Genomic DNA, 15,002 nt, shown 5'->3' with positions numbered 1-15,002 from the left:
AAAACATATCAGATCAAAGTAACAATGCAAGTATTTTCATCTATTTAAATAGATGAAATGCTTGCAAATGGAGGAGTGTCTGATTTCTGATGAACATAGGGAGGAATTTTATGATAATTGCTGCTGAAAAATGGAGCAGGCTGCTTCACAAATTGTTTGTAAAACTCTCCTCCCTGGAATTGTTCAAGCATTTGAAGTGAGGGAAAAGATGGCCTCAATGATCTCTATAGTTCCTTCCAGTTATAAGATTCTGGTTGTTTCACTTTTATAGTTAGGAATAATTTGGGATTATTTTGACATATTCTCCAAGAATTTAATTGTTATTGAGGATCATTTTAGGCTTGACAAAAATACAACTTAGTAGCATGAAAAATTTCTATAGGAAAATGCTTATTTTGGCTTTCAAAGATGTATAATAGCAAAGTACTGGTGGTAAAAAGACAAACACTTGGCCATTTTTAGTGGAGTAAAAGGGAGATGAAAAACTGGAGTTAATATAAGGCAGGGTTGAGGCAAGATGATATGCAAAAGGATAATCTAGCATAATAAATAAATTGAAAATGAGGAAAAGGCAGAACAGAACCCAGAAGATACCTTGAAAACACAAGAAATTTAGTTTGGTATGTGAAAGTAAAAAACATCAATGAACATGTGTGTTCAAGAGTAAATAAAGAGACAGAAAAACTGGAGCAACACGGGGGAATAGATAGGAAGGAAAAGGAAAGACAAAGTCAAAAATGGAAAATTATTTGAAAATCCCACCTAGTTATTGCTTCTTGATAGGTATATGGTATTAGCTAAATAAACTACATTTAAAGTAATATGACATTAAATTAGAACAGATAATTTAAAAATAAATTGTTAAAACTCATTAAACCTTACCCAACAGGTACATGAAGCTCTCTGCCATTTATTCATTTTATTTCTTTTTTTCATGATACCCTAGAGAGAGAGAGAGAATTATGTAAAATGAAAAATTTAATTAGCACTTGGGCATATTTTATATTTGAGACAGCTAGATGGTTTGGTGGAAAGGGGGTCAGACTTGGTGTCAGGCAGGTTGATCTTCCTAAGTGCCTCTGACACTTATTAGCTTTCTGACTCTGCATAAGTCACTAAACCCTGTTTACCTAAGTTTCCTCATTTGTAAAATGGGATAAAGATGAAAATTACAAAGCACTCCAGTATCTCTGACAAGAGAATCCCAAATGTCACAGAGAATCAGACATGACTGAACAACAAATACATGTTATGGGGCAGCTAGGTGGCATAGTGGACAGAGTCAGGAAGACCCAAGTTCAAATTCAGCCTCAAACAAGAGTTATTATCTTTTGGACACAGTTCCATAACTATTTGACATATAACTATAGCCAATAAGTCAGTTTGTCTTCTAGAAGAAGCAGCTCTGGGCCTTCTTCCAGAAGGGCATTCTGTCAAAGCAACGTGGCATAGGAAGTTGTCAAGGGAGCTCCACCTTGAAGAGCAATAAAGCATCTGAGACACTAAGAAGGAACTCGGGCTGGTTTTCGTCAAGGCAACTCTTAGGAAGTCAAAAGGTCATTCCATACCATAATCCTGGACCATGTAAAACTCAATTCTGTAATCTTCAATTTATCATTGATCTCCTATCTATCAGAGAGGCTTTTTGCACATCTGAAGGAAAAATGATGAACTCTGACACCAGAGCATGTACGTTGAAGTGTGTATTCTCAGAGTTGAAGTGAAAATGCCATCAATCAAATATATTTGTGGAAATTGAGGCATATCCATCAATTAGGGAATGGTTAAGCAACTTATGGCATGTGGCTGTGACAGATTATTATTTTCTGTAAGGAAATCATAAGCAGCTGGACTTCAGAAAAGCATGGATCACAGAAGAACACTGTACACCTTAACAACAACATTGTGGGATGTACTTGGCTCCTCTCAGCAATTCAGTGATCAAGGAAAATTCTAAAAGATTTGTGATGGAAAATGCCACTATCCTCATTCAGAGGAAAAAAATCAGAGTCTTAATACAGACCAAAGCATATTACTTTCACTTTTTAAAATGAGGTTTTTTTTTCTTTCTCATGGTTTTTCCTTTAGTTCTGATTCTTCTTTCACAATATAACTAATAGGGAAATATGTTAAACATAACTGCATATGTATATCCTATAACAAATTGTTTGCAATTATGGGGAGGCAGGTAGGAAAATGTGGAACTCAAAAGCTTATAAAAAGATGAATACTGAATACTCTCTTTGCATGTAATTGGGAAAAAATAAAATAACATTTAAAAAATCAAACATATTTGACCCTATCTTCAGAGCCATTCAAGAATACAAGACATTTACACTGCATCTTAAAGAATTGAAAAGAGCATTACATGATCATCTTCTTGGGAGGTGCGGGCTACAGCTCTGATCAGAATCATTTTACAGATGAGAGGATTGTGACTTGTTCACAGGAACATCTTGGTAAATGTTAAAGGTCAGAATTCAATCTATTTTATGTGATCCAAAGGCCAGTTCTCTAATACTCATTTCACTATAGTGATTTTTTATTGTTGACCAAAGAAACCAAAGACCACTAACTTAATCATTCATGTTAGTCATTCTCTGAATGACTTTTTAAATTGGCTAATTTCAAAAGTGGAGTTTCCAAATATTTTTAGACAGTGGCAGCATCCTGAGAGTAAGTGATAAAGGTAACTAATTTTACAGTATCTTAATAAGGTAGCTTAATACCTTAAAACACAATTCTCTTAATAATGCAGGTTTTTTTAAATTATGCTTTGTCAAAGTAAGAAAGGAGATAGACTTAATTTGGGAAATTCCTGCTTTATTATTTATTAAAAAGAGGAATCACTATTCTCTATTACATTTCCTAAGCCTGGAGATCTATTAATATTACCCTAAGAAATAGAAGAAAAAGAAATTAAAGGAATTAGAATAAGCAATGAGGAAACAAAATTCTCACCCTTTGCAGATGATATGATGGCATGCTTAGAGAATCCTAGAAAATCCACTAAAAAAACTACTTGAAACAATTAACAGCTTTAACAGAATTGTAGGATAAAAAATAAATTTACATAAATCATCCACATTTCTATCTATTATACGCAAAGTCCAAAAGCAAGACACAGAAAGGGAAATTAAATTCAAAATAACTGTAGACAACATATAATATTTGCGAGTCTACTTGCCAAGACAAACTCAGGGACTATGTGAATACAATTACAAAACACTTATCACCCAAAGTCAGATCTAAACAACTGGAAGAATACGTCTATTGATGGGCAGGCTTAGTTAATAATAAAAATGACATTCTACCTAAATTAATCTACTTATTCAGTGCCATAGCAATCCAACTACCAAGGAAGGTAGCCCAGCCATACAAGATCTACAACTATATTATAAAGTGACATTTATAAAAATTATTTAGTACTGGCTAAAAAATAGGTAGTTCACAAGACACAACAGAAAATAACTGTATTAATCTACTGTTTGATAAATCCAAAGACGCCAGCTTCTGGGATAAGAACTCATTATTTGACAAAAACTGGAAAATAGCCTGACAGAAACTGTAGACACAGACCAACATCTCACACCCTCCACCCCAAGGTAATGCAGAAATGGGTACACGATTTTGAAATAAAGGGTGGTACCATAAGTAAATTAGGAAAAAAAGGAATAGTTTACCTGTAAGATCTATAGAGAAGGGAAGTATTTAGGACCAAAAAGAGAAAGAGAATGTATGAAATGCAAAATGGATAATTTTGATTAGATTAAATTTTAAATTAAATTAAATTAAATTTTTAAAGTTTTTGCATAAACAAAACCAATACAAGATTAGAAAGAAAACAGAATATTGGAATACAATTTTTACAGTCAATGTTTCTGCAAAAGGCCTCATTTCTAAAATACATAGAAAGCGGAGTCAAATTTATAAGAATGTGAATAATTTACTAATGGTTAATTGGTCAAAGGTATGAACAAGCACTTTTCAGATTAAGATATTAAAACTACCTATAGTCATATAAAAATGATCTAAGTCATCAATTACAGAATTTAAAATTGAAATAACTCTTCAGTATCACTTCACACCCATTGGATTAGCTAATATGACAGAAAAGGGAACCGCTCAATGTTGGAGGAGATGTAGGAAAACTGGGACACCAATGCACTGTGAACTGATCCAACCTGTCTGGAAAGAAATTTGGAACTATGTCCAACAGTTTATAAAACTGTGCATGTATACCTTCTGATCTAGCAATACCTCTACTACGACTATATCCCAAAGAGATCACAAATAAGGGGGAAAGCCCACATATACAAGAATATTCATAGCAGCTCTTTATCTGGTGGCAAACAACTGGAAATTGAAGGAACACCCATCAAGTGGGGAATGGCTGAACAAGTTGATGTTATATGAATGTCATAGAATATTATAGTTCTCTAAGAAGTGATGAGCAAGCAGATTTCAGAAAACTCTAGAAAGACCTGCATGAACGGATACTTAATGAAATGAGCAGAGCCACGAGGGCAGCAACACTGCAATGATCTACTATGACAGACTTGGTTCTTTTCCACAATACAGCAATCAAAGACAATTCTAAAAGATCTACAATGGAAAATGACATTCACATACAGAGAAAAAACTATGGAATCTGAATGCAGATCAAAGTATACTATTTTCACTTCTTTAAATTTTTTTTTATTTTTTCCTTTTCATGGTTTTTCCCTTTTTGTTCTAATAATTCTTTCATAGTATCACTAAAATGGAAATGTGTATAGCAGGACTGTACTTGTATCAGATTACTTGTACTCCTAGGGTAGGGGTAGGGAAGGGTGGAAAGTAGAAACCTTTACAAAAACGAATGTTAAAAATTATCTTTACAAGTAACTGAATATAAGGTTTTTTTAAATTACAAAAAAATATTTTTATTTGAGGAAAAACTGTATCAGATGAACAAATACTTACCCATGTTACTATCAAAGAGGAGGTAAAATAAGATGACAAATACGAGCAATTTCCAAACATTAAAACAAAACAGATTGCAATAGAAATCTGGAAAAACAAAAGAGATAAATAGAATTGATTATACAATATTTTGTTATACATATATTGAATATAGTCAACATGTATTTCCAATTAAAAAGTAATAGTTAGGGGCAGGGATTAGAATAAGGCTAAAATGAATGGATTTAAGTAAAATTCTAATGCAACTTCAATGAAATGAAGTCTTCTAGCAAATACTTCTAGAATACTTCTAGCAAATTTGCCCTTCATTCTCAAAGAAAATTATGACAACAGGGAGGTGATGTCATGATACGTAAGTGAATTGGACTGATTGAGGAGTGCTGTGCAAAGTCATCAACCTCACTTTTTCTTCCAGAGACTACTAGATTCAGTGGCCAGATATGAATTAGTTTGACTGAAGATTGCCCTGTATGAGAGGCAATCAGGGTTCAGTGACTTGCCCAAGGCCACACAACTAATAAGTGGTTGGATTCCAACTCGGGTCCTCCTGACTCCAGGACAGGTGCATCACCTAGCTGCCCTTAAGCAAGATTAAAGACTATAAGCTATATGCAGTTCATTTATTCATTTATTTTTCATCTACAGTCTGGCCAAAAAACAAAGAAAATTTCAATACTTGTTACAGAGAGTATAAAGGAAAACTAAGTTATAGACATTAGTGTTCTTACTTGAATATATCTTTCATTTTTAAGTGTCATCTCTACTATTAAATATAATGTATTCAGTAACTGAAGTTAAAAACAAAACTGAAATGTTCAATTTTCTTCCATCTTTTTCTATCAAAAAAAGAGATTTTTATACCCAAAACAAATAATGATTGTAATTAGAATCTTGGAATTAAAATCCAAGATAGGTAAAGTAATGGTTCATGAGAATATTTGGCAGTAAGTTCACTTCTTGGTTTCCATGAACTACACTATGCCCTATAGACAGAACTTGATACTCTCATACCTCAATGAAGCTGACGATCTCTGAATAATCTGCAAGAACAGAACTGACAAAAGACTGGAGTTGCCAAATGTCCCCCAAACAGAAAGAGGGTTCTGATGACCTTGATTACAGCCAAGAGCAGAAAACCAAACTGGTAGCTTCTAAGTCTTTTAAAGGACAGTGATGAGCTCATTAAGAATGATTATGCTATTTCTGATTGACTACCTTAGAAGATTAGGTTAGATGCCATCATAAACAGAATACCAGGCCTGGAATCAGGAAGATCTGTCCAGCCACAGACAATCTCCTACTTGGATGACTTGGGAATAGTCACTTAACCTGCCTGCCATAGTTTCCCCACCTGTAGAATGGAAAGAGTAATAGCACCCATTTCTCAGAGCTGTTGTGCAGATCAAATGATTTTAAAAAGAGCTTAGTATTGTGTGTGCCATAAAGTTGATTCTGTATAAATTATTCTTCCCTTGCTAAGTAGATCTATGGACTTATGTAGATATAGTGTATTTTGATTGTGTCACTGTATCCAGTTATGGGAAAAGAGAAACAGAATTTAAAGTACAATTAGATGGCAGGATGCAAAAAAATGTTCAGTTAATCAATTAATGTCAACCTCGTAGAAGATTTTTATTAGCATACCAAAAGACTTTTGTTCTTGGATTCTGTTCTATCCACAGAATTATTAATAACTGTGATGATAATACAGAGATTATATTTGCTGTTAAGTTTACAGGTAAGAAGTTGGGGAAAGGTCCTTACACTGGAACGTAAAGAGGAAAACCAAAAAAATCTTAATAGACTAAAACAAAGGTCTTAGTCTAACAAAATAAAATGTAATAGGGATAAATGAAAAGTTCTATATTTGGATTCAAAATCATCCTCACCCAGTACAAGATAAAGAAGACTGTTAAATATGAGTTCATAAGACTTAAGGTTCACAGTAAGTGTAATATGATCTGATAATAGGAGTCTCCACATTCTCTCCTCTCACTCTCTGAACTCTATGTAATCCATCATTCAAAGGAAAGTGTTCTCTCTCAAGTGAGCTACCAAAACCAATTACTTTTTTTTCCAATCCTCATTGTCCTTAACTGCTCTGCAGCCTTTGACACTATTGCCTTAGCCCCCCTGAAATTCTCTTCTCTGGGTTTTGGGATATCCCACTCTCCTGGCTTTCCTCCTGTGTCTCTGATTACTCCTCCACCTTCTCTAATGGACTTTCATCCAAGTCATGCCCTCCCACCATACGTGTCACACAAAGCTCTGTCCTGGGCCCTCCTCCCTTCTCTCTTTTGATTACTCCACTTAATGATTTCAGTAGCTCCCCTGGATAGCATTAACATCTCTGTCCCAACCCCTCAGACTAATCCTGGACTCCTCATTCTCTCTCGCCCCCCTCCATTTCCAAGATGTTACAAAGGTCAGTTGATTGTATCTGAAGGATCTCTCAACTATGCCCTACTTCTCTCCTCTGCCACTGCCCCAGTCTGGTACAGGCCCCCATCACCTGACGCCTGAACTATCACAATAGCTAATGCCTGCCTCCATTCTCTATCTACTCTAGTCCAACTTCCATGCCAAAACCAAAATGATTTTTCCATAGAACTGGCCCAATCCTGTAAGTCCTAGACTCAACACACTCCAGTCCTTCAAATCCTTCCCTCACCTTTCTGATCCTCTTACACCCTACTCCCTATTATATAATTTTCATTCGGGTGAAATTAGCCCCCGACTGTTCAATAAACAAGATTTTCCATCTATCCATTCCAGGCATTTTCTCTGGCCTTCTAAATGTCTGAAATGTTCTCCCTCCTATACACTGCCCCCAGGCTTCCCTGACTTCCTACAAGTTCCATTTAAAATTCCACTTAAAAATTCCAACAAGAATCCTTTCCTAATCCCTCTTAATTCTAGTTCCTTCTCTCAAATAATTATTTCCTATTAATCCTGAACATAGTTTGCCTGTACATATCTGTTTGCTTGTTGTCTTTAACAATAGATTATGAATTCCTTAAGGACAGGGACTGTCTTTTGCCTTTGTACGTATTTCCAGTTTTGGCACTTAAATGCTTCTGAGTGACTGTCCAGCTGACTGTCCAAACCACTAAGAAATTGCTTATATTAGCTTCATTTGGGGATTGGGTGAACAAAAATCAACTGTCACAATAAGGAGGTAAAAAGCACCTTAAGTTAGCGAATATTTGACTTACTTGCCAAGAGGGAGATGGAAGCCATGGAGAGTACCACTTTAAAATATAAATGTTTGTTGAATTCCCAAAGAGAAAAATGGTGCAAAATTAATGATATCATTCCATATGAATGAAAAGGATAAAATAATGTCATATATAGGATCAGTTAAATAATCAGAGGAAACGTGAAGCAATTGTATATAGGTGACCTAAGACACTAACTTTGTAAACCCAAGCAAGTTATTTAAATATGTTTCAGTTTGTTCATCTATAGAATGAGGGGTTTTGACTCAAAAGCCTCTTACAGTTGTAAAAATGTTCCTTTGTTTATACTGAAGAAGAAAAGTGTAGGGGACACTATAAGTCTCTGTGAAAAGTAAAGGTTATCTTGAATTGCTAGCAAAATTCTATAAAGGAAAGTAAATGAACAACCCATGAAAAGTCCAAGTGGAATAGTGATTCTGTATAGATGATGATGTCTATTAAATATTGCTCCTTACCAATAATACTGGGCAGACTGTAACTGAGCTCCAGAGATTCTCCAAAATCACACCATAATCACTTAAAAGATCTTAATCAAACTGTCTACACATGAAGAGCCAAATGGATGAAGTTATCTTATTCTGTATGTATGTATATATTTGATATGAAGCACTGCATGGTAAATATTTGATATGCATGAATTGTATTTGAACAACATGCAAAGATAATGCATGTCATAGACAATACAAATATAACCAGAACAGCCAAGGAGAAAGAATATGACTAAACTGTCTTCAGGAAGAATTCAAACTTCCTTTAATGATCACAAGATATTCCCTGAAAAATTCAAATTTTATTGATATTTTTTTTTATGTATGTTCATTTTTAACATATCCCCTCCTGTGAAACAACTAACAAGCTATTTTAACAAAGAAGAAAAAATAAATTCAGAAAAATAAACAAGCACATCAACCAAGTCTGATAATATGTGTAGGGTTCCATTCCAGTCTCCCACCTCTGGCATAAAAGGAGGGAGGTTCATTAGCCCAATTCCTCTCTGGGACCATGGTGGCTTGATGATTCTCATTAACTTGCCTTCTGTCTCTTTTTTTAAAAATTTCTCCCACTAAAGCTCTGGGGTTAAGGTGCAGGCAGTTGCCTTCACTCTGCAGCATCAGTTTCTCCAAGTCTGGTGGCTTACCTACTCTGCACTAGGCCTTCTCGGGGGGAACACAGTACCAGTTTCCCAGAATACACACTTAACAAATACTTCTTGACAGATGGAGTTCTTCAAATTTATCACGTCTTCACAATTGTATCTTGCTATGTTTATACTCCATAACTTGTTGAGTCACTTATCAAATTATGGAAAGCAAACATATTCTTGCAATGGGAGTAGTGTCTTTGAACCTTTAAACACAACAGTCTCCATTGAGATGAAGCTGAGCAAAGATACTCTGTGAGTCTAAGTAGGCGGAATGTGCTGCAAAAATTATAAAGGAGAAGAGTAATTAAACATGTCACCAAATAAAGAATATAGGTGGCTTATGGGGCAAGAATACACTGAAAGTCAATTCCTTGAAATATCAAGAGAATTCAAAAAGGTCCTCTATACATGAGGCTGCTCCTTTGGGTGGAATGTTCAAGAGAACCCAAACAAGATGGCCAATGTAGGGGTTAGGATATACCTCGATTAAAGGAGTACTTTATGTTGTAATGTTCATAAGTATTTGAGAAAAGACTATAAAAATATGATAGCCTAAGTATCACACTATCTGTTGCAATGAAGAGTCATCTTATGAAGAACTGGATAAGAAATTCCATATTAAAGCAATATGTGCTCTGATTCTCACTGATTTTATTCCAGAGAAGTGGTAGATAAAGATAACAAATTTGGAAAATGTGAACAAGAAATAAAACACACCAAGGATTTGTTTATGATTTAAAAAGCTTCAATATACCAATGAATACTTTTCTAAGAAAAATATCTGAAAGCACCAGATATGGCAAGAACTAAATATGATAAAAACAAAAATAGTATTTAAAAAATTATAAATATATTTAAAACTGACAGGAATTTGACAGATAATGACAATATAAGGGGAAACAGTAACAAAATAACTGTCTGAGTATAGTCATATCACTAACTTATCATTAAATGAAAGATCATGTAATGATATTTTTAGAGAAGGAATGGTTCATCAAGTCCAACCTTATCATACAGAAGGAAATAATGTAGACCCATATCAGTAAAGTGACTTGTCCAGAGTCACACAGTGCCTTAGTGGGGAGATTTAAACTCAGATCTTACTAAGTCCAAGTCCAATTCTCTTATCCTCCACTTCACAAACAAAATTAATACAAAATGCTAATAAGATAGATTATGTAGTGCAAACAACTATAATGAGCTATTTAAGTAGATTATTAAAGATAGAAACATGGGGTATAGATGGAATAAACAACAAAGAAATTGCTTATATTAGCTTCATTTGGGGATTAGGTTAAACAAAAATCAACTGTCACAATAAGGAGATAAAAAGAGCCTAAAACGCTCCTAAGTTAGCAAATATTTGACTTGCCAAGAGGGAGATGGTAGCCATGGGCAGCACCATTTTAAAATATAAATGTTTGTTAAATCTCAAAAGAGAAAAATAGTGCAAAATTAATAATGGTATCATTCAATAAAATAAAGAGAAGCAATAAACTGGCAAAATTAGCTTCAACACTGGCAAGAAATCTATATACAGTAATAAGTTAAGGCATACCAAAGGCACATAATAAGAACAACAATATGGAGCAGCTAGGTGGCGCAGTGGAGAGAGCACCAGCCCTGGAATCAGGAGTACCTGAGTTCAAATCCGGCCTCAGACACCTAATAATTACCTAGCTGTGTGGCCTTGGGAAAGCCACTTAACCCCATTGCCTTGCAAAAAAAAAAAAATACCCTAAAAATGCTAAAAAAAAAAAAACCCAACTGAAAATAAACTGAAACAAAATGCAAAAAAAGACTTTCAAAACAAACTCTTTTTCATCACCAAGTGATCACACATTGACTCTAACATCAAAGGCTTAGACATCCTTACAGAAGCAGAAGAAATTGCATTAACAAAAAAGGGTGGGAGGGGAGAAGAAGGACTAAAACAAATGCACACAAAAGAATGAGATGTTGGAGGCAACACAACTACAATGATACTGAAGTATCAATTAATGAGTTATCTTGAAAAGGTGAAGAAATATTAATTTTCAAAGAAAAACTTGACTAAGAAATTATAAATTACTGACTTATAGGATCTAGTTTCCCATTCACATACAAATTTTATAAGGATCAACCATACATACATCACTGGCATTCTCAGTTAGGATAGCAATAGGAGATTTTACAAATGGTAACAACAGTACACATCTTTACCATAAAAAAACTGAAAGAGAAACAGAGTATAAGATTTCACTGTGCTTACTGTATGCTGATTTTAAAAAAATGATTTTGATTTGATTTAAAGAAACTTGACTATCAAGACTTCTTCCATGCAAAATTAAGATAATCTTGACTAACAACATAATTTTCATTAGTATCAGACAAGACAAAATAAGCAGATGCATTCATGTCAAAATGTCTATTGGAGAATTGTAAGCAGGCTAGGGTAACTGGATCATACAAATAGATGAAGCTTATAAAGATCTCTAAGCACCAAAGAGCAAAACTTTATACCTGATCCTGAAGTTCGGTGAGCAGTACATCTGAGCAGAACAATTTTAGAAAAAGCACCTTGACAGTTAAGGGGAAGGTATACTAGAGTGGGGAGAGTCTTGAGTCAAAGAGGAGAGTTAGTCCAGGTGAGAGATGACAAGAGCCTGAATTGAGGTTGTGACTGTAAATCAAGGTGCTTAGATTGGCAGGGACATCAAGATTTAGTAATAAGTTAGAGTATGAAATGAGAAGGAGGAATCAAAGAAGATATCAATGTTGCTAACCTAGATAAATGGAAGGATAGTAGTGTCCTCAACAGTAATATGAAAGTTTGGATGGAAAAAAGTGTTAGGATGAAAGGGGGGAAGAAGAAGTGATTTCTGTTTTTAGACATGATGAATCTCAGATACCTCAGAGACATCAAGTCCAAGATGTTCAAGAGGTGGCTGGAAATACGTGATTATAGTTCAAGTGAGAAATTAGAGCTATATCAGATATCTAAATCTGAGAATCATGTGCAGAAAAAAAATTGGAAAAAAATTCATCTTATCATGGAATGTGATAAGATCACGAAGCAAGGCAGTTTAGAAGAGAGTAAAGAAGAGGTTCTGGGATAAAGTCATGGGGGGACAACCACAGTTAATGATCACAGAGAGAAGTAGAGAATTGGTAGAAGGCAATATTATGAGAGAGACAGACACACATGGAGAGAAAGAAGTGAATATGCAGGACAGAGTTATCAACAATGTCAAATACTTCAGTCAAAGAAGAATGAAGACTGAGAAAAGTCCATCAGATTTGACAACTAAAATAATACCATTAACTTTAAAGAGAAAAATTTTAGTTGAATTATGAGCTTGGAAAATAGAATATTTAGGGTATAGCAGAGAGTAAGAGAAGAGGAAGTGAAAGAAGTAAGTATAACTGGTTTTCTACACTATGAAGGAGAGAAGGATAAAGAAAACAGCTCACAGGGCGAGTAAGATCAAGTGAGGTATTTCTTAAGAATGAGTAAGAAGTAGACATTTTTTAGGTAAGAAGGATGAAGCTAGACAGGGAGAGAAGAAAAATGAAAGGGAGTGGAAGGACAGTGAAAACTATCTGTTAGAGGAACTAGGGCCAAGGGGACATGTAGGTCTTGGCAAGAAACAAGACCACCTCTTTACCTGAGACCAGAATGAAGGAGAAAATAGTAGGGGAAATAGTAGAGAAAGTCATCTGAAAGATGTGAAATGAGGAATGGGGAAAAAGGATACTTCTCAGGAAAAAAGGCTATCAAATGTTTTGTGAACTTTGAGGCAAGGTTCTAAGAGAGCTGAGGAAGGGTATCATAGAAAGTATGAAAAGAGATGAGAATGTAGGGAACAACTGTGAGAGGAAATGCAAAAGTTAATCTACTAAGGTAATAGAATGCTTGTCCTGTTCTCCTGAAGGTCAAGTTGAAATTGGATAATAAATTTTTAGTGTACTCAGTCCACACAATTCTTGATTTCCTCTAGTTCTGTTCAGCATCACATGAATAGGAATAAATGGGATGGACAGTCAAAGTGATCCAGAGCTGGAGTTTCAAAAAATGTGAGGGGTGACAGGACAAAAAATAAGCTGATTCACCAAGGGGTCAAGATATAAAAAAAGAAGAAAGTGTAGACAGTGCAAGGTTGATGAATCGAGAACTAAGGAGTGAAGAGATTAGAGGGAATTGGAAAGACAAAGGGATGCAGACGAAGAAGAGGCATAGGGGTTATAAGATGAAATGATAAAATGATAAGACTATAATCAGATTACAATGTAATTGTAAGCATCTTGGTGGTACCATAATTCAAGAAGTTCCAGGTTCAGAATTAGAAAGACTCATCTTCCTTAGTTCAAATCTGGCCTTAGTCGCTTACAAGCAGTATGACCCTGGGCAAGTCACTTAACCCTGTTTGCCTCAGTTTCGTCATCTATAAAACGAGCTTCAGAAGGAAATAACAAACCACTCCAGTATCTGCCAAATGGTGTTGGGTGTAGGGAGTAGGACATGACTGAAACAACTGAACAACAAAAAAACAATTATGCAAAGTTCAATTAATATGTCTTAATTAGGACCACATATAATAAAGTATATTAAGTAATTAGTAAACTTGTATCAAAGTATTTGAATTCAATATCAAATTAAATGATAACAAAATTACCATATTCACAAAGATGATCTTCAGAAATTTGTATGGTTCAATATACCCCATAACATATATAAGAAATAATGAGGCCATCTGAAAAAAATAATATAAATAGTGAAAATGTTGTATAAAATTTAATTATTAGTTTGAGATACATAACACACTAGAGTAAATATTCCTAAACATATAAGATATTACTGATGTAAGACTTCTTTTAATGACACTTGACATATGGCTTCCAAAAATCAAGGTCCATTTATAAAACAAGGAACCACAATGTAGAATAACTCAATGCTTCAGAAGCAAAATTAAAGAAAAATATCCATTTATTTCAAAAGTATATATTATTTTTATAAAAGGTTGGCTCAAATTCTACATTTTCTTTCCAATTATAGGTTTAGCTAGGAAAAAATATCTCAATGTTTAGGATTTTTCATTTGAAAACAATGTAATTTCCTATGAGGAATAGATACAAAGTCCAACTTAATTAACTGTGGCATATCTCCCATGCATATGTTTAAAATCATATAAAATTGCTATAACAGAGATAACTGTTAATAACTTTGCTCAAAGGCTCTTTGTGGAAAAGGAAGCAAGAAACACTGGAAAACTTTAAGAGTTTGACATAACTTTTTAAATTAGAAAAATAATATGTGTTAAAATACACCTATTACATAGATTCTTATATGCAAGATGAAATACAATCAATAAATTTGATGATATATTACCATACAGATCTAGGACACAAAAGATAAATGATAAATTGACCTCCAGACTGAAGAGAACAAAAGGTGGATTGGACTGTCTTTAGGGAAGTCAGCAATGCTTTTAATGACCCCAAGCTTTTTCCTCAAACCAATGCCAGTATTATTTTATAAAGTTGATACTATATTGCTGTAAACCAGATTAAATCAGTTTAGTAAGAATTAAAATTGCAAGTCATCTATTGAAAAATAGGGAAAACATAGTGGGTCGGCACAAGTAGGTTGCAACATATCAATAAAGAAAAATTGT

General features: G+C 34.4%; 1 protein-coding gene across 6 annotated transcripts in view; it reads right to left on the bottom strand.

Annotated features, from left to right (window-relative positions):
• The window catches only part of LOC141496388 (putative C-mannosyltransferase DPY19L2), a 152,829-nt gene that overhangs the window by 61,761 nt on the left and 76,066 nt on the right, over positions 1-15,002 (bottom strand). For 5 of the 6 annotated variants that reach the window (XM_074198914.1, XM_074198916.1, XM_074198918.1 and 2 more), the window contains 3 exons: positions 14,004-14,081; positions 4,966-5,052; positions 883-942 (listed from right to left, as the gene is read on the bottom strand). In XM_074198914.1, coding sequence (XP_074055015.1) covers positions 883-942; positions 4,966-5,052; positions 14,004-14,081 — 225 coding nt within the window. The remainder of the gene's footprint in view (positions 1-882; positions 943-4,965; positions 5,053-14,003; positions 14,082-15,002) is intronic. The other variant, XM_074198917.1, reaches the window with a different exon arrangement.

Source organism: Macrotis lagotis, chromosome 8 (assembly GCF_037893015.1).
Source record: "Macrotis lagotis isolate mMagLag1 chromosome 8, bilby.v1.9.chrom.fasta, whole genome shotgun sequence".
NCBI classification, from domain to species: Eukaryota; Metazoa; Chordata; class Mammalia; order Peramelemorphia; family Peramelidae; genus Macrotis; species Macrotis lagotis.
Note: the sequence above shows the minus strand (reverse complement) of the source record. Positions and strands in the feature narration are given on the sequence as shown.